This window comes from Scardinius erythrophthalmus, assembly GCF_964197995.2.
Source record: "Scardinius erythrophthalmus genome assembly, chromosome: 1".
Classification (NCBI taxonomy): Eukaryota; Metazoa; Chordata; class Actinopteri; order Cypriniformes; family Leuciscidae; genus Scardinius; species Scardinius erythrophthalmus.
In genome coordinates, this window is record NC_138221.1 from 26,097,460 (window position 1) to 26,116,843 (window position 19,384).

General features: G+C 37.5%; 2 protein-coding genes across 5 annotated transcripts in view; both read right to left on the minus strand.

Moving 5' to 3' along the window:
- Window positions 1-1,397: 1,397 nt before the first annotated feature.
- slc25a38a (solute carrier family 25 member 38a) lies at window positions 1,398-11,245 on the minus strand. 3 transcript variants are annotated; one of them, XM_081388954.1, is made up of 9 exons: window positions 11,135-11,245; window positions 10,982-11,048; window positions 10,661-10,739; window positions 5,869-5,981; window positions 5,702-5,786; window positions 4,765-4,944; window positions 4,115-4,283; window positions 2,662-2,828; window positions 1,398-1,926 (listed from the first exon to the last, which is right to left on the minus strand). In XM_081388954.1, exons 3-9 carry the CDS (start codon window positions 10,673-10,675, stop codon window positions 1,804-1,806), a joined length of 852 nt encoding a protein of 283 aa, XP_081245080.1. In that variant the 5' UTR covers window positions 10,676-10,739; window positions 10,982-11,048; window positions 11,135-11,245; the 3' UTR covers window positions 1,398-1,803. The 3 variants fall into 3 exon arrangements, with proteins under 3 accessions (XP_081245080.1, XP_081245082.1, XP_081245081.1); XM_081388956.1 differs by having other exon boundaries at window positions 10,661-10,722; window positions 11,135-11,203; XM_081388955.1 differs by having other exon boundaries at window positions 10,661-10,722; window positions 10,958-11,200.
- A 2,566-nt stretch (window positions 11,246-13,811) lies between these two features.
- The window catches only part of myh9b (myosin, heavy chain 9b, non-muscle), a 58,473-nt gene continuing 52,900 nt past the window's right edge, over window positions 13,812-19,384 (minus strand). The window contains exons 37-41 of one of the 2 annotated variants that reach the window (XM_081384457.1): window positions 19,052-19,175; window positions 17,678-17,886; window positions 16,857-16,965; window positions 16,597-16,769; window positions 13,812-15,237 (exon numbers count right to left, since the gene is read on the minus strand). In XM_081384457.1, the coding sequence (XP_081240583.1) occupies window positions 15,129-15,237; window positions 16,597-16,769; window positions 16,857-16,965; window positions 17,678-17,886; window positions 19,052-19,175 (724 nt within the window). In that variant the 3' untranslated portion in view covers window positions 13,812-15,128. The remainder of the gene's footprint in view (window positions 15,238-16,596; window positions 16,770-16,856; window positions 16,966-17,677; window positions 17,887-19,051; window positions 19,176-19,384) is intronic. The other variant, XM_081384458.1, reaches the window with a different exon arrangement.

The following is a 19,384-nucleotide window of genomic DNA, read 5'->3' on the forward strand; positions in this document are numbered from 1 at the left end:
AATAGACATGAATAACAAAGATTCTGAATTGTATTTTTAAAATTTTGTTTTTTAAATATTATAACAACAAAGATTCAGATTTTTGTATTAAAAAAAATATAAAACAACAAAGATTCTGAAAGATATTTATTAATATAATAGTTTATATATTAACAACTTATTTATTAAATATTCATAATTAGATTTTTTTAAATTACTTTTTATTTAAAATAAAGACCCTAAAAGCCTCTTTCAATTTTCTTTTTTCAATACCCTAACCCTAACATACAAAAAAAAAAAAAAAACTTTCTTGAAAAGACTGAGTGGAAATGTTCTGGTAATTATATCAGAAACAAACTATATAAAACATCTAAGTGGTAAAAATACAAATCATCGCAGTGGCATTTGTCAAACACAGAGCCAAATGTAAAGCATCACACTTTTTCAGCATGTTACCTAATGATTGTCCAGATCAGCATGTGTCTGTTGTCTTGTGGTTTGTGTTCTTTCCTTTGACTCATTTGCGTAAGAGATCGTTTGAGGTCATCGGTCTTATCAGCGCCCCTCATTCAGAAAGGCTTCGTTTCTGCGGATGACCCTCGTTCATATCAGAAAAATACTGATTGAGCTGGAAAAACTCAATTTACCTCGCAGGTTGATCTTTACAGAAACATTTGTGACAGGTTGAACTGGCAGAGGAGTTCAGGAAAGGCATGTCGATTTCCCAGTCTCCTCAAGCCAGTTTGAGCGATCTGTCCCAGACAGAAACATAGTGTCGGCCCAGGTGCTTCCACATGTGTTAGATTTGGGCTGGATCTGGGCTGACACTTTTGAATGAGGGTATACATTTACATGACAAACGATAACGGTTAAAGCAGAGAAGTTTTTCCTTTGAGTTTTTCCCGTTCACACGGATCCGTGAAAACGACTAAAAACGCTGTATTCTGCTGCCAGACCATTAGATGGCGATGAAACATAGACTGAACACGTAATACGCATGTGCATGACGTCATCGTCTCCAGAGATTCACGTTTTTGTTGTTTGCACGGAGACCGTTTTCAAAAACGTGCATTTTGGAACTTGTTTTCAAAACTTTGCGTTTTCAGGCATCCAAAACGCCGTTGTCGTGTAAACGGACGGCCAAAACGCATAAAAAGTTTTAAGTTTTTAGTGTAACATGGTGTTGTGATTATTACGGGTGCCGTTTGAGTTGAGTGTTTCCTTGCAGATCATCCCTCATTTCTTCCTGATCTTCACATTCAGCATTCAAATGAATTGAATAAGGAGGGATTGTGTGAATGCAGGGTAAGTGAAGAAGCCCCGCCCTACATTAAATGTAACAAATTTTGTTCTTGCAGAAGCCGTTGCACTTGGATATACGTCACAATAGGGAAGAAAAATTATCACAAATTCTGTTTCATGTTGGCTTTAATAATAATAATTTGACTCAAACAACATATCAAGTTAACCTGGCAATCATAACCTGCAACATAAGACTATAAAATCAAACAGATTATGACTGTCTTAAAGCAGCTCATGATACACATCACTGTATAAAAATGTTATAAGCAGCGTAATTTACTCAAAAACAGACAAGACAAGCTGAGCTGACATATAAAAGTGTGTTTCAAAGCTCAATATCTGTTCAAGATGTTTCTGGCTTCAGTTCACCGTGATTGAGAATCAAAGCAGTTCGTGATGATCAAACAGCTCAATTTCTCTGGACCCACATGATCCTCAATGTGGAGGAGCCAGAGTCAAACACTGAAACATCAGACATCCCGTGTGAAGATCTCAATCAGAGTGTGATATGTTCGATCGTTCTCAGGACTGGAGGCCCATCTGAGCCATCAGCTGCTCGTACACCGTCCAGGCCATCGCCGCCATCATGGTTCTCCTCAGAGAGCGAGGAACCGCACCGCGGAAAAACCCCACCAACCCCTGATCCTGACAGACAGACAGAGGCATCACTTCAGTTAGTTTTATTTGAATATTTTAGGTATAGTAATTTTGTTGTGTGTGTTTGTGATTTTAATAAGCTTTTAATTTTTAAACTATATATTTATATGCTTTTTTTGTTATTTTTATTTCAGTTTTCGTCATTTTAGTTTTAGGAATATCATTTTAGTATTCAGCTTAATAAAAAAAATATTAGTGGAAGTGGATTTACACTAGAGGTCGACCGATTCATAGGTTTTGCCGATATATCGGTAACATATATATATATATATATATATAAATATATATATAGACGACAAACCTGTGAAATCATTTTAAAAGTCTCACATTCAAGAGGCTCACACAGAATCTACAGACTTTTTTTCTATATTTTTGGTATCTGTGGAATTATGAAGAATGCAGATTCAAATGTGAAAAGTGTCATTTTTAAGATTCAAACAGAAATGTTTATTTAAGCGTCAAAAACAGAGCAGGAAACTACTAGCCGATGGCAGAGGTGTTTGTGGAAACCTGTATGAACACAGTCAGATTCAGTTCTAGCTTGTAATGACTAATCTATCTAATGATTATTAATGCACTATATTACAGTAATATCTGCCTTGCATCATGTCTATAAAACCCCAATCATGGTTAAATCACAGTAACGTACAGCCTCTCATAGAAGCCGAGTGCCAGTCTGAGGCAGCAGAGAGAGGTGCATGTTGGGAGACGAGCATCTGTTACCTTGTAAATGTATCGCAGCACATCTGACGTCCTGCTGAAGACGTCTGGACTCACTTGAACATGAGTTTTCACCACATCAGCCGGCTGGGTCACGACGGAGGCCAGGACGCCGGCCAGAACCCCACAGCTGAAGTTAGCCAGCGGAGCGTAAGACGACTGACTGATCTCTGAGAGAGAAACAGAGTTTATCAGTGCAGGCTGTTACACAATGAAGGAATGACTGGACAGCTCTCTTATCTCATATGGAGAAACATTTCTACATCATGAGCAATATTCCTGTTACCTATTATCACACCGAACCTCTCAAGGTTCTGAGAAAAAAATGTCCCAAAAGGACATGGGGATGGAAAAAATATGAGATGGGAGGAAAAACTAAATATCTTTTTTGTTTACTTGCAAAATTTTTGCTTTCCTATGAGAAACTGTGGTAAATCGCAAAATTTTGGTGTTCCCGTGGGACATGTTGCATTCGCTTGCAAAACTTGTGTTCCTCCGAGAAACTGCATTCACTCGTAACAATTTTGCGTTCCCTAAGACATTTTGAGTTTGCTCACAAAACTTCTGCGTTTCTTCAAGATATTTTGCAACAATTGCGTGTTTATATCTCACAATTCTGAGAAAAGAAATCAGAATTGCGATATATAAATTCCCAATAGCAAAAAAAAGACAGAATTGCGAGAAAAAAAGACAGAATTGCGAGAAAAAAGACAGAATTGCGAGAAAAAAAGTTAGAATTGTGAGATATAAACTCGCAATTGCAAGTAAAAAGTCAGAATTATGAGAAAAATGTCAGAATTGCGAGACATGAACTGGCAATTGCGAGAAAAGAAATCAGAATTTCGATATATAAACTCCGATTTGCAAAAAAAGTCAGAATTGCAAGAAAAAAGTCAGAATTCTGAAAAAAAATCCAGAATTGCGAGAAAAAGACAGAATTGCAAGAAAAAAGTTAGAATTGCGAGATATAAACTGGAAATTGTGATTAAAAAAATCAGAATTGCGAGATAAGTCGCAATTATCTTTTACATTTTTTTATTCCCGAGAAACGTTGCATTTGCTTGCATTTTTTTTTTGCGTTCCCCTGAGAAACGTGGCATTTGTTCGCAAAACTTCACACTGCGTTCCACTGAAAAACTCGTAAGACTTTTGAGTAATTTTGCATTTGCTCACAAAATTATTGCGTTTCCCTGAGAAAGTCACGTTTGCTTGCAAAAAATTTTTTTGTGAGCAAACTAATAATATAATTTTTCCTCCCATGACACGAATGTTCCAGTGCAAAAAATAAATAAAAAAATCCTAACTTTCTTTCTATAAAATAACTATGAGCCAGATGTTTCTTGGTAAAATGAACCCTTTAAAGCTGCTAAAATCCTATTAAATCAAACACATATTTGAAGTACATGTAGTGTATATCACACACTCTATCACTCTCTATCACAGTGTGTGTTCAGACCTGATGGCAGTGAGTATTTGGCCTGGCTGTAGATCATGACGTATATCCCGGAGAACGGTGCATCTCTGAGCAGTGTGGCCGTCAGACCGGAGAACAGGGCCTTGGGTCCCTCCGTCCGGCACACGGACCGCAGTGCTCCTGACACACTGCTGTACTGATAGCGACCGCTCTGAAATACACACACACACACACACACACACACATCATGGTTTCACACTCTCTCATGAGGCCAATCTACACTAGTGTTCAAGAGTTAGTAAGATATTTTAATGTTTTTTAAGGAAGTCTCCTCTGCTCAACAAGGCTGCATTTATTTGATCAAAATACAGTCAAACACTAAAATATTAATACAATTTAAAAGAGCTGTTTTCTATGTGAATAGAGTAAACTGTAATTTATTCCTGTGATCAAAGCTGAATTTTCAGCATCATTACTCCAGTCTTCAGTGTCACATGATCCTTCAGAAATCATTCTAATATGATGATTTGATTATCAAGAAACATTTATTATTATCAATATTTTGTAACATTATAAATGTGTTTACTGTCACTTTTGATCAACTTAATGCGTCCTTGCTGAATAAAAATGCACATTTTGAATGCTAGTGTATTGATTTGTATTTATCTACACACATGCACACACACACACACCTCGAAGCGTGTTTTGATGACAGTGACGGGCAGCATGCAGACACCGGCCACACATCTGGCTCCGGCTCCCAGCAGCACTGAATGCAGGGGCCCCGGGGCCCCGTCTGCGAAAAAATGCTGCTTTAGTGTGAAATATGTGCTGAAGTAGATCCCGACTCCTGGAATACAGCGCACAAACGACTGCGGAGAGAGAAACAGAGAATATAATAGGGCTGCACAATTAATCGCAATGAAACCGCACGCGATTTGGCAAAAGGCTGTGATTATTTTATGCCCAGTTTGTCAGTGCAGAACAGCTAATCGGTAGTAAATGCCTCTCCATCTGAACACCAGAGGGCGTCTCACACACACACACACACCACATATGCATCTGAACACTAGAGGGCGTCTCACGCACACACAGTCCACATATGTCCCGCCGCAGAAGTACGATAAAACACGTCATTCCAGGAAACCCCTATCGCTGTATCTGAATAAACAGAAGATTGAAACGCTTTGATTAAACATGACTAATAAACACACGACTGCCTTATTCTGTGTAGGAAGCCTCATCATCTCACAGAAGGAGGAGCTCAGCTCTCGTTATGAAGTGAGTTTGGAGTAAATGCATGTTATTAAATTTAGTCTTTTGTTGAACAAGAGGTTCATAAATGCTTCTCATGTTTGGAAAGATGTTTGATGTGTGTTGCCTTTTCAAATGCTCGTTATAAGAGACTCAAACTCAGTGCTTTCAGATGGAGCAGCTTTTACAGAGCCGTACGTCACTGACAAGCTGCGCATAAAAAAATAATCACAGCCTTTGCGATTTCATAATCGCGATAAGCCAAATCGGTTTAGGTGCGATTACATGTAAATTGCGATTAATCGTGCAGCCCTAGGATATAACCACACAAACAAACATAACAGAAGTATCGTCTCGGATGAGTGTGACACTCACAGGTGAGACGCCTCTCCACAGTCCCAGGAGCTTCTCTGTCCGCAGGACACTCACAAACACCTCCACCATGCCGACCCGACCCGACCTGAAGCACAGAACACAGTTCAGTCACACTTCCCTCAGCCAGACTGAAGCGGTCCTCGACCCCATCCCGTGTGTGCACTGACCCGGGCTGTAGCGTCTGCAGGCGCGTCTTCAGCAGGTCCAGGGGCTGGAAGAGCAGTGTGGAGCACGTCCCGCTCAGAGAGCCACACATGAACGCCTTCAGGGCCGGATGAGCCTGAAACGGGTAAACAGGCATAAACAGTCAGTCAAAAACTGCTCTGATCATATCATTTTAAATAATTCTGATTATGGTCAAAATAAAAAAAATGTGTGTTTATAAAAATAGAATATATATACACACATTTTATTCATAGAAACTAACTAAAATTAAAGTAAAAATGGAAAATATAAAAAAAACTAATTCAAAATATTAATAAAAACTATAATAGTATATTAGTTATACTAAACTTGAGCCATAACATTTTTTGCTACTTGAAATAAAAATAAATTAAAATAAAATCAGTTAGTCAACATTTCTCAGTTTACTTAAATATATTTTATGAAAAGTAATCAAATAATACATATTTTATATTACATATAGCGATGTTTATATATATATATAAAATTTAAATGGAAAATATATATATAAAAAAAACTAATTCAAAATATTAATATCTATCAATGATATGAAAATAACACTGTTAAACATTAGTTTTAGCTGTGGTGTATTTTGGCCATCATAGACACACCGATCAATGAAAGGATTTCATGAGTGAAAGATGTGATGATGTAATGCATGACCCAGCAAAGATTCAGTTCTGCTAGACTTTAACTGAAGCTTCTCGCCTGTGTGTCTGTCTACCGTTTAACCAAGCCCCACCTCTTTTCAGAGGACTGCTTCACACGGACCAATCAGAATGCAAAAAACGAGAGGCTTGGCTAAATCCCACCCCTTCATAGGATTAACAGAGAAATTGGCTGCTTCACTTCTGCAAACGCTTGAAGTAAACAACAACAAACTCTGTATAATCAGCCCATTCAGGCCTTTAACTGCATATTACAATCACTATATATGATCAAATGCACTGAACATGTTAAACCCCATGGTTTGAAACGTGACAATCCTCTAGCCACTGTGATATGGCACAGTCAGAGCTAACTATCTGCCATATCACTAACCAGATAACATGACTGATATGACCCTGTAGAAACAGGGCAAGTTGATGTGACCGGATCGAGTCAGAGTTCAGAGGGAAACTGCAGAACAGACAAAATGATACATTTCAACTAAACTGAATGTCCAGTTTTGCATTATGTAGTGTATAGCCTACTTTCTGTTGCATACGTTATACTGTAGAAGGTTGCAGGTGAATGAGATAGGAGGAAAAAAAAAAATTCAATAGATTTCAATGTTCTCTTGCAAACCTGAATTGTCGTGAGAAACTGCGTTTGCTAACAAAACTATTTCGTTCATCTAATAAACTTTGCGTTGACTCTTAAAACTCTTGCGTTGCCCTGAGAAACTTTTCGTTCGCTCTCAAAACTCTTCGGTTCACCTGAGAAATGTTGCGTTTATCCGAGAAACTTTGTGTTCATCTGAGAAACTTTGCGTTTATCCGAGAAACTTTGCGTTCATCTGAGAAACTTTGCGTTTATCCGAGAAACTTTGCGTTCGCTCTCAAAACTCTTGCGTTCCCCTGAGAAACTTTGCATTCATCCGAGAAACTTTGCGTTTATCTGTGAAGATTTTGCGTTCGTCTGAGAAACTTTGCGTTTATCCGAGAAACTTTGCGTTCATCCGAGAAACTTTGCGTTCATCCGAGAAACTTTGCGTTCATCCGAGAAACTTTGCGTTCATCCGAGAAACTTTGCGTTCATCCAAGAAACTTTGCGTTCATCCAAGAAACTTTGCGTTCATCCGAGAAACTTTGCGTTCATCTGAGAAACTTTGCTTTCATCCGAGAAACTTTGCGTTCATCTGAGAAACTTTGCGTTCATCCGAGAAACTTTGCGTTCATCCGAGAAACTTTGCGTTCATCCGAGAAAATTTGCGTTCATCCGAGAAACTTTGCGTTCATCCGAGAAACTTTGCGTTCATCCGAGAAACTTTGCGTTCATCCGAGAAACTTTGCTTTCATCCGAGAAACTTTGCTTTCATCCGAGAAACTTTGTGTTCATCTGAGAAACTTTGTGTTCATCCAAGAAACTTTGTGTTCATCCAAGAAACTTTGCTTTCATCTGAGAAACTTTGCTTTCATCCGAGAAACTTTGCGTTCATCCAAGAAACTTTGCGTTCATCCAAGAAACTTTGCGTTCATCCAAGAAACTTTGTGTTCATCCAAGAAACTTTGCGTTCATCTGAGAAACTTTGCTTTCATCCGAGAAACTTTGTGTTCATCCGAGAAACTTTGCGTTCATCCGAGAAACTTTGCGTTCATCCGAGAAACTTTGCGTTCATCCGAGAAACTTTGCGTTCATCCAAGAAACTTTGTTTATCCAAGAAACTTTGCGTTCATCCAAGAAACTTTGCGTTCATCCGAGAAAATTTGTGTTCATCCGAGAAACTTTGCGTTCATCCGAGAAACTTTGCGTTCATCTGAGAAACTTTGCGTTCATCCGAGAAACTTTGCTTTCATCCGAGAAACTTTGTGTTCATCTGAGAAACTTTGTGTTCATCTGAGAAACTTTGCTTTCATCCGAGAAACTTTGCGTTCATCTGAGAAACTTTGCGTTCATCTGAGAAACTTTGCGTTTATCCGAGAAACTTTGCGTTCATCCGAAAAACTTTGCGTTCATCCGAGAAACTTTGCGTTCATCCGAGAAACTTTGTGTTCATCCAAGAAACTTTGCGTTCATCTAAGAAACTTTGCGTTCATCCGAGAAACTTTGCTTTCATCCGAGAAACTTTGCGTTCATCCAAGAAACTTTGCGTTCATCCAAGAAACTTTGTGTTCATCTGAGAAACTTTGTGTTCATCTGAAAAACTTTGCGTTCATCTGAGAAACTTTGCGTTTATCCGAGAAACTTTGCGTTTATCCGAGAAACTTTGTGTTCATCTGAGAAACTTTGCGTTTATCCGAGAAACTTTGTGTTCATCTGAGAAACTTTGCTTTCATCTGAGAAACTTTGTGTTCATCTGAAAAACTTTGCTTTCATCTGAGAAACTTTATGTTCATCCAAGAAACTTTGCGTTCATCCGAGAAACTTTTCTTTCATCCGAGAAACTTTATGTTCATCCAAGAAACTTTGTGTTCATCTGAGAAACTTTGCTTTCATCTGAGAAACTTTATGTTCATCCAAGAAACTTTGCGTTCATCCAAGAAACTTTATGTTCATCCAAGAAACTTTGTGTTCATACAAGAAACTTTGTGTTCATCCAAGAAACTTTGCTTTCATCCGAGAAACTTTATGTTCATCCGAGAAACTTTGCGTTCATCCGAGAAACTTTGCTTTCATCCGAGAAACTTTATGTTCATCCAAGAAACTTTGCGTTCATCCGAGAAACTTTGCTTTCATCCGAGAAACTTTGCGTTCATCCGAGAAACTTTGCGTTCATCCGAGAAACTTTGCGTTCATCCGAGAAACTTTGTGTTCATCCAAGAAACTTTGCGTTCATCCGAGAAACTTTGCGTTCATCCAAGAAACTTTGTGTTCATCTGAGAAACTTTGCTTTCATCTGAGAAACTTTATGTTCATCCAAGAAACTTTGTGTTCATACAAGAAACTTTGTGTTCATCCAAGAAACTTTGCTTTCATCCGAGAAACTTTATGTTCATCCGAGAAACTTTGCGTTCATCCGAGAAACTTTATGTTCATCCAAGAAACTTTGCGTTCATCCGAGAAACTTTGCTTTCATCCGAGAAACTTTGCGTTCATCCGAGAAACTTTGCGTTCATCCGAGAAACTTTGCGTTCATCCGAGAAACTTTGTGTTCATCCAAGAAACTTTGCGTTCATCCGAGAAACTTTGCGTTCATCCAAGAAACTTTGCGTTCATCTGAGAAACTTTGCGTTCATCCGAGAAACTTTGCGTTCATCTGAGAAACTTTTTGTTCATCCAAGAAACTTTGTGTTCATACAAGAAACTTTGTGTTCATCCAAGAAACTTTGTGTTCATCCAAGAAAATTTGCTTTCATCCGAGAAACTTTATGTTCATCCGAGAAACTTTGCGTTCATCCGAGAAACTTTGCTTTCATCCGAGAAAATTTATGTTCATCCAAGAAACTTTGCGTTCATCCGTGAAACTTTGCTTTCATCCGAGAAACTTTGCGTTCATCCGAGAAACTTTGCGTTCATCCGAGAAACTTTGTGTTCATCCGAGAAACTTTGCGTTCATCTAAGAAACTTTGCATTCATCCGAGAAACTTTGCGTTCATCTGAGAAACTTTTTGTTCTCTCTCAAAACTCTTGTGTTCCCTTGAGAAACTTTGTGTTCATCCAAGAAACTTTGCGTTCATCTGAGAAACTTTGAATTCATCCGAGAAACTTTTTGTTTGCTAACAAAACTATTGCGTTCCCCTGATAAACTTTGCGTTGCCCTGAAAAACCTTTTGTTCGCTCTTAAAATTCTTGCATTCCCCTGATAAACTTTGTGTTCATCTGATAAATTTTGCGTTACCCTGATAAACTTTTGTCCATCTGAGAATCTTTGCGTTTATCTGAGAAACTTTTTGTTAATCTGAGAAACTTTTCGTTCGCTCTTAAAACTCTTGCGTTCTCATGAGAAACTATGCGTTCACTCGCAAATCTCTTGTAATGGAAATAATGATGTAAGAAAAACTACATTAATGTGTTTGCGAGCAAATGCAATGCTTTAGTTTTTTTTTTTTTAGATTATAAGAAACAAATTTACTGTCTAAACTTTTGACTAATGTATAACAGGTTTGCAAAAAGCAATAAAACACACAGACTTACCAGCAAGAACTCCATGTTGTTTGAGATGATCAGTAAGTTTGTCCTTGAGAGCAGCTCAGCTTCTGAAATCACCAGTGATCTGAGAATGAATTACTGACCGCATCTATTTAATTTCACACAAACTAACATCACCTGACTATTTCTCTCAGTCTCAACACACACACACACTCACGCGGTGCTTATTATTCTGAGTGTGTGCACCGTGCCTCTCATTCATGCGCGCGCTTCCCACGTGAGGTGCACGTTCATTTGGTTCTGACTGAGAGATGTTTTAAGCCAGAAAAAGTAACAGCTTACACTGAGTTATAAAGATCAGCTCACTTCTTCTAGTCTATGATCCGCGGCGGGTGTTCATCATTCTGGGAAATAGGGTTTCCAATTAATGTTGCTGTAAAGGTGAAAAATATTCCCAGACGACCTCGGGTAATTACTAAGCTTAGAAATAAAAAGTAATAAAACAATAATAATAATAACGAAAAGAAACAGAAGATGTGGCGATCACACACCGGGCATCAGTCGATTCAGTAGCACTGTCAGTCTGTCTGTGCACGCGCTTCACAGGTAGGTATTAAAGAAAGGGGCGGGGCCTGGTGAAGGTGTGTCATACACTAAATCTGATTGGCCCATTACCAGCTAGCGGTTGCAAGACAGTGCCCAAATGTAACAGTTGAGAAATAATGTTCTCTCTCACACACACACACACACACACACACACACACACAAAATAGTAATAAAAATGATCTAAGTGAAACACAATCATAAACACACAGATTTATAAATTCGCTTCAATGCAAAGCAGATAAATCCGCTCAAAACGGCTCTGTCTGCATTTGTGCGCGCTCTCGTGGCAGAACTCAGTACAACTGCATTTATTATGTCTATGGTCAGTCAGAACTGGCTGTAGCCTACCATTTGGGACATTCTACCAGAAACGTACATTATCTGTCCTTGAATTGTTACAGTGAATAAAAAAGTATTTCATCCAAAAATTTCTAAAACTGGCTCATAGTTGATTTCTGTGAGTTGTTCTGTAAAGGAATATGACATTCATTAGGTTCTCAGATATTTTTTTCTTTATTTAAAACACTTTTGAAAATTACAAATCCTGTCAATGTCCTTGTCCCCAGCCAAATTGGAGCTACAGCTTTCATTTCACTTCAGTTTTGTAAACTTATATTAATAAAAAAGACCCTCATCAATAACAAGTTTACGCTATCATTCACATCAACTGATCAAAAACATGAAATTATATATACATTTTAAAAATAAATTCTATTTTACAACTGTCCCCATGTTTTGGTCAGTCCTGTCACATTTACATAAAACTCTACATAAAATGTGTGAAACTTAAGGGTATCACTCAGAGGAAGTGACATCATTTGACCCAGGTGAAGCTTACATTGATTAAGGCTGAATTCTGTCATTGAATTGTATGATTTTAAGCTTGTTTTTGTATATTTTTTTAGGAAGACGAGCTAAAGGGTCAGGCCCTGTCACGGTAAAACATTCCAGAAAATAATGAAAATGTTTTAAATCCAAAACATGTCTAAAAAGGTTATTAAAATTCCTTGCTTGCATGTTAACAGTTTTTATGCTAGCATGCCAGGCTGAGTAATGGCAGTTTAAAATGGCCAACCGTCAGGCCCTGTCACATCAGGCCCTGTCACATTCCCATGTGACACGGCCTTACAAATTAAAGTTATTGTTCTTTTTTATTACATTTATTGCATATTTTATGTATTTAACGCATGCAATAGTAAAATGAAGTCCAAGGTGCTTGATTTTTATACAACTGTGGCCATGGAAGTGATTTAAACACCTGAATTCAATTATTTGGAGGGCTGCCCCAATACTTTTGGCAATATTACCTTGGCTGAATTTAACCATAGTCTAATATTACATTAACATTAAAATTATAATAATAATTTAAAAAAGAAATGCCAATCAAAACTTAAATAAAGAACACAAAACATAACTTTTTCTGCATCATCAAAATCCATAAAGTCAGTTCTGTCACAGTACCGTCACGCCATGGTCAGTCCTGTCACACAGGAAATATGACAAAAGTGTACTATTTGAGGAAATATTAATTAATTAATCTCTTTAACTGTGTAGATGAAGGTAGGGGTAGCTATATATCCACTACTATGTTTTTATAAAAATCTCCTATGTAAAGTTAGTTATTTTACAACTATATGAGTGCCTGGTGGGTATTCTGTGATTTTGTGTACTACAGTTGACCAAAAAGTTACTTATATTTCTTAAATGAATTATAAAACCACGTTAGATACAATCAGGGACATGTGATCAATAAGAAAATGCTATTTGTATCAAAGAAATTCATTAGGAAACCATTCTGACATATACAAATTTGTCTGTGACAGGGCCTGACATTTTAGGGGTGAAATGCGTATAAAAATGTATTTTATTTAATCATAAAAACATGCTGAGATGGCATGATATGTGTTTCTCATAGTTTAACATGTCCTCCATATGTCTCAACGTTCAGATTTAAGAAAAATATATTTTTTCCCCCAAGATTTTTTTTTCTGGAAATGTACGTTTCTGGTAGAATGTCCCATTTAATTAATGAACATACTGTTCGGGACAGGTAGCCTACCGTGTGGCAACTCTCCTTTTGAAAACCATTTTCATCAGTAATTTATTAAAATGCTATAACGTGATTCATGGTGAACATAAATATTTAATATTGATTCAAATTAGGTTCCGTTCACATATTTTGCTAAATGGATTAATCTGCCTGCCTAGCAACAACGGGTTCTAGACGCGCGGGCTTTTTTCAAGAGAAAAATGAAAAATATGTCTTCTTGTATAGGCTACTTTAATATTTGTTAATTAAAATATATATTTTGCCAATAAATATCTGGTGAGAAAAATAGATAGGCTGAGTTAGGCTAGGGAACAATGGTTATGTTTTACATTCATATTATAAGCATTTATTTTGTTTGTTGCTTCATTCATTTGATGTTAAAGTTCATTACTTTATAGGGCTACATCTATAATGTGGTACAGCAAATTGTCGAAATCATTGGGTTGAGCAGTCCATTTTACTATTTAAATTCATGGACCTTGTTTTGTAGCTAGAATAAAATCAAAAAATAAAAAAAGATCAAGTCAAGAGACACACTTAAAGCGGTTTTGGAAAAGCCATTTTATTGCATATCATTATAACGATTTATGACAAATCTCTCCAGATATCATTTAGGAGCTGCAGAGAGAGAACATAACACAACATCACAAAGTCATTATTGGGAGACAATGAGAATGAGAGAGAAAAATGCTCTACGTATCCATACATAATCAATAATAGTACATTTCTCTCACTTCCCAGCAGTGTGAGCGGAAAAGCAGAAACTGAGCACGAGCTTCGAGGAGTGAGATCGCCAACCCCTTAAAAAAATCCTCAACAGAATAATCTCTGCCTTTCCGAGAGAAACCCCGAAAGAGAAATGCAATACAGATCGCGGAGTAATCAAATATGATGTCAGAGAGTTTTAAACGTGATCAGAGGTAGCCACGGAAACCGTTCCATATTTCAAAAACTCCCGCCAAACGGTGGATTCCCGCCCTGCGAAGCCGTGCTCAGAGTTTACAGTGTGTATGTGTGTGAGAGAAACCGTCAACCCATCCACCCTTCATGCCCTGAACATTAATAAAGACACATATACTTGAAGGAAAAGAGGATCAGAAAATATCCAAATAGTAGATTTAAGGCGATAGTGCATAGTCTAAATGAGTTCGTGCATTGCCTACTCTGTCTTTATTCCTTCAATCTGCAGCAACAGTGCGAAAAACGCACACATTTTATTGCTCAGAACAAACAGACACAAATCTTTCCCCATTTCATGTGCATATATGGTGACAATCTCTAATATTTTCCGTGCTGGTTTGAATTACTAAATGCCTTATTGTGTGTAAAGCCCAGAAAGCGTAACTGTATGATACTATCTGTAATTATCATCACAATCTCTTATTTACCAGCAGAGGCGCAAGCGCTATGTTCATCCTTATCCCATTATAAAAACTTACGAATAAAATACAGTTGTGTAGAAAGCAACGTCGCTTTGGTCCCCTTCAAATAAGTTCTTTCTTCACTTTTTTTTTTTTTTACTCATTTTTTTTCTTTTACTTCACTTAGAAAAATAGATCCAGAATCGGGACTATCATTGAGGGAATGTGTCCTTACAAAAAATATCATTCCGCTCTTTTCTAATCTAGACGATGACATGAAAACACGAATTTGGTCCTCAGTGCGAGTGAAGCTGTTGAGTGTGATTGTCAAGAGAACCATTGTGTGTGTTTTTTTAATACACTATGGCACTAAAATAACGATAATATAAAAAGACGAGAAGGAATCTCTGAGTTTTCCTGGACGTTATCGTCCGAGACGTGTGTGTGTGTGTGTGTGTGTGTCTGTGTGTGAGGGAACGCTGCGGTTCGGCTTCTTTCACTCTGGTTTGGGTTCGGGGGTTTCGCTCTTGGCCTCTGGGTCTTCATCGCTCTCGATTCCCGAGCGGCTGACGATGCGACGCATGGTGAAGGGTAAATCGCCACGCCTGGACACAATAAACACACATTTCAATGTCAGATATGCATTTGATCACATTTGCAAGCCTCTGGGATATTGACCCTCTGGCGACTTGTCCTGAAAACTGTTTTTTTTATTTTATTGTGTAATCTAAAAAGAAAAAGTATAGGAAAATTCTGGAAGCTTGTTACACGGAACGGAACTTTTTATTTTCTTTATTTTATCTCATTGCGACTTTAATTTCATAAACTCAAGAGTTTCTTTCTTGCAATTGCGTGATATAAAGTCGCAATTACCTTTTAAATTGTTTTATTCCGTGGCAGAAACCAGATCAGATAAAAAAAAAAAAAAGAACAATAGAATAATTCCAAATAGTTGAACATAATTGGAATGTATTTTTGCAATTATTGTGTATGTATATATATATATAAAAAATTAAACCAAAGAATGTATATGATAAATATAAAAAAATCAGGAAACTAGATGAGGTAAAAATCAAACATGCGTACAAGTTGACATTCCCTTTATTTGTGCTTGTGTGAACCAGTGTACACCATCTATTTTATTTTATTTTTTTAATTTTTAGTAATTTTGTTCCATTTCTGTCATTTTTAAATGTCTAAATAGTTTGTATTCATTTTAATTTCAGTATTAGTTTAGTATCAAAAGTTAAACTAAACCAAAATGAGAAATGCTGCCTTAGCAAGCTAGCTAGCTGAAATTGTAGCTATGATTTATTTTATAACCCTGATGTGAACGTGCTATAACTCCGATGAAATGTAAAATTTCTCAAATTGACTCAAATTAATAATCGCAATTGAAATATTGAGCAAAATGACGGGAGTAACCGTTATGGTTTAGCTGTACTGTTCTTGTGCACCTAAGTTTGTCACTTACAGTGTAAGCCTTCTTTACTCAGGCTCGTTTGATTTACTTTATTTTTGTGAAAATTAGTAATATTAACATAAGGTAACACTTTATTTTACAGTGTCCTTGTTACATGTGTTACATAGTAATAACAGTAAAAATTAAGCATAATTACATACAACTAGCCCTCAACCAAACCCTAATCCTACCCTAACCCTATAATAAGTACATGTAGTGGCTCAGTATTACTAAGTACTTAAATATATAATTACACTGTAACAATGACACCTTCAAATAAAGTGTAACCTTATATTATATAACCAAAATATAACTTACCTTATTTGGATGGCAAAAGGTGATTGAAATGTAAACTTATCTCAAATAACCGCAATGAACGGTTTAAAGTTTTAGTTTACAATAACCCTGATGTGAACGTGCAATAATTTGTGCGAGAGATGAGATTTCTCAGTACATGTCATCAGTCGTGATGAATAATTGCATCTGTGGTGTTGTTGCGCACCTGAGTTTGCTCTTCAGACTGTTGACCTCGCGGTTCATGGCGTCGGCCGATTCGGTGGCGTCCTCCAGCTCTCTCTGCAGTTTCCTGCGGTTAGCGTTCGCTCGCTGCGCCTCCTCCTCCGCCTCCTCCAGCTGACGCTTCAGCTGCTTCATGCGGCTGTTCAACTTGTCCGACTGCAGACAATCACAACCAGCGTCACAATCTGCCCAAACGTGCTGCGGGGGTGTAATGTGCACAGAGATGTAGAGGGCGTGCGTCACCTGGTCTTTAAACTGCTCGGAGTTGCGTCTCTCGTCGTCCACCTGCAGAATCACCTCCTTCAGCTTCTTCTCTGTACGACGCACCAGTTTGGACGCCTGCTGCCGCTCTCTAAACACACACATCATAAACAATCAGTCCAGTGCTTTTACTGTCATTAGAAATATACACTTATGTCTACAAATAAAAATGCATCCAAGTTAGTATGTAATTGGTATATCTTGCATGGTACATACTAGGGGTGTCACAATATATCGCAATACAATAATGCAAATATGTATCGTGGATAGTGACAATCTGTATTGTGGATAGTTCACCCAAAATGAAAAATTCTAGTTTTCAGAGTTTTAGTGTCTGTACTAAACTACTATAATGTATAATAATGCAACAGGGGAATATTTGTGGGTCCTGATAATGCCAAATGACTTACATTACCAGTAAAAAGTGTCCTACATTATTTTAAATCTCTAGTCAGTGACAGAGTAAAGCATATTCATCTACAATAATTCTGTATGTTCAGCTTCAGAATCATGAATATTGTTATTCTGGTGTCTGTATTGTCCTGTGCTTTGGGTTTCCGGCACAAGTCCAAGCCTATTCATTTACACTCACAATGTAATACAAATTTAGCATTTTAATCAACAGTGCGTTTTTTGTTAACCTTTTATCATGTGTCTTGAAGTATCGCAATAATATCGTATCGTGATATGTATCAAATCGTGACGTGAGGGTATCGTTACACCCCTAGTACATAGTCTAAAAATATATGAGCGTATTTGTATTTTTGTTGTGTATTGTAATAAAACGGCCAGTTTCCCCTCACTTGGTCTCGACATCGAGCTGCTCCTCCAGCTGAACGATCTTGGCCTCCAGGGCGGCGATGGTGGCCTTGTACTTGCTCTTCACGGCTCCCTCCAGTTCAGTCAGTTTGAGCTTCAGCTCCTTGTTCTGCCGCTCCATCTGTGATCGAGCGCCTTCCAGGCGCTGTGTGGTGCTGCGCTCGGCCGTCAGCTCCACATTTATCTGGTCCGTCTACACACAGAGAGAGAGATATTTGTAGACATTTCGTAGACACAGAACGCATTTTTTAATCTTATAGAAAAACGAGAGAGATATTTGTAGACATTTCGTAGACAGAACACGTTTTTTAATCTTTGTCCGTCTATAGAAAAACGAGAGATATTCGTAGACATTTCGTAGACACAGAACATGTTTTGTTAATCTTTCGTCCGACTACAGACAAACGAGAGATATTCGTAGACATTTCGTAGACACAGAACACGTTTTGTTAATCTTTGGTCAGTCTACAGACAAACGAGAGCGATATAATTGTAACATTTCGTAGACACAGAACAAATTTTCTAAATCTTTCGTCAGTCTACAGACAAACGAGAGCGATATAATTGTAACATTTCGTAGACACAGAACAAATTTTCTAAATCTTTCGTCAGTCTACAGACAAACGAGAGCGATATAATTGTAACATTTCGTAGACACAGAACATGTTCTGAAAATCTTTCGTCCGTCTACACACAAACGAGAGATATTCGTAGACATTTCGTAGACACAGAACAAATTTTCTAAATCTTTCGTCAGTCTACAGACAAACGAGAGCGATATAATTGTAACATTTCGTAGACACAGAACATGTTCTGAAAATCTTTCGTCCGTCTACACACAAACGAGAGATATTCGTAGACATTTCGTAGACACAGAACAAATTTTCTAAATCTTTCGTCAGTCTACAGACAAACGAGAGCGATATAATTGTAACATTTCGTAGACACAGAACAAATTTTCTAAATCTTTCGTCAGTCTACAGACAAACGAGAGCGATATAATTGTAACATTTCGTAGACACAGAACATGTTCTGAAAATCTTTCGTCCGTCTACACACAAACGAGAGTGATATTCGTAACATTTCGTAGACACAGAACACGTTTTTTAAATCTTTCGTCCGTCTACAGACAAACAAGAACGATATTCGTAACATTTTGTAGACAGAACAAGTTTTTTATCTTTCGTGTGTCAAAAGACAAATGAGAGCGATATTCGTAACATTTCGTAGACACAGAACAAGTTTTTCATCTTTCGTCCATCTACAGACAAACGAGAGCGACATTCATAACATTTCGTAGACACAGAACACGTTTTGTTTATCTAACAGGTTTAGTTAATCTCGGGAGTGTGTCGGACCTGCAGCAGGGATCTCTTCAGCCGATCGTTCACCAGCTCTGTGTTGTTCTGCTCCTCCTCCAGTTCCTCTTCCAGCTGAGCGATACGAGCCTCCAGACGCCTCCTCTCCTCCGAGCCCAGAGCGCTGATCACACACACACACGTCGTGTTATTATATATTTTCCCATTAGGAAAATCAAATAGAAAAATCAATCGAAAAACCCTGGAAGAATATTAATGTCTTCGTTCTTAATAATATTTTCATAAAAAACTAATTTTTTTAGTCCAAAAAATAATAAAAATATTGGCCATATAAAAATAAAGTTTTCAATTGATTTATTATAAATGTGTTTC

Bases quoted from the DNA above. Each gene is read 5' to 3' on its own strand.
- slc25a38a (XM_081388954.1), bottom strand. The intron at 4,945-5,701 runs GTGAGTGTCACA...CTCTCTCCGCAG, and splicing joins TGTGGAGAGGCGTCTCACCT to TCGTTTGTGCGCTGTATTCC. The intron at 4,284-4,764 runs GTGTGTGTGTGT...TGTGTATTTCAG, and splicing joins TCATCAAAACACGCTTCGAG to AGCGGTCGCTATCAGTACAG.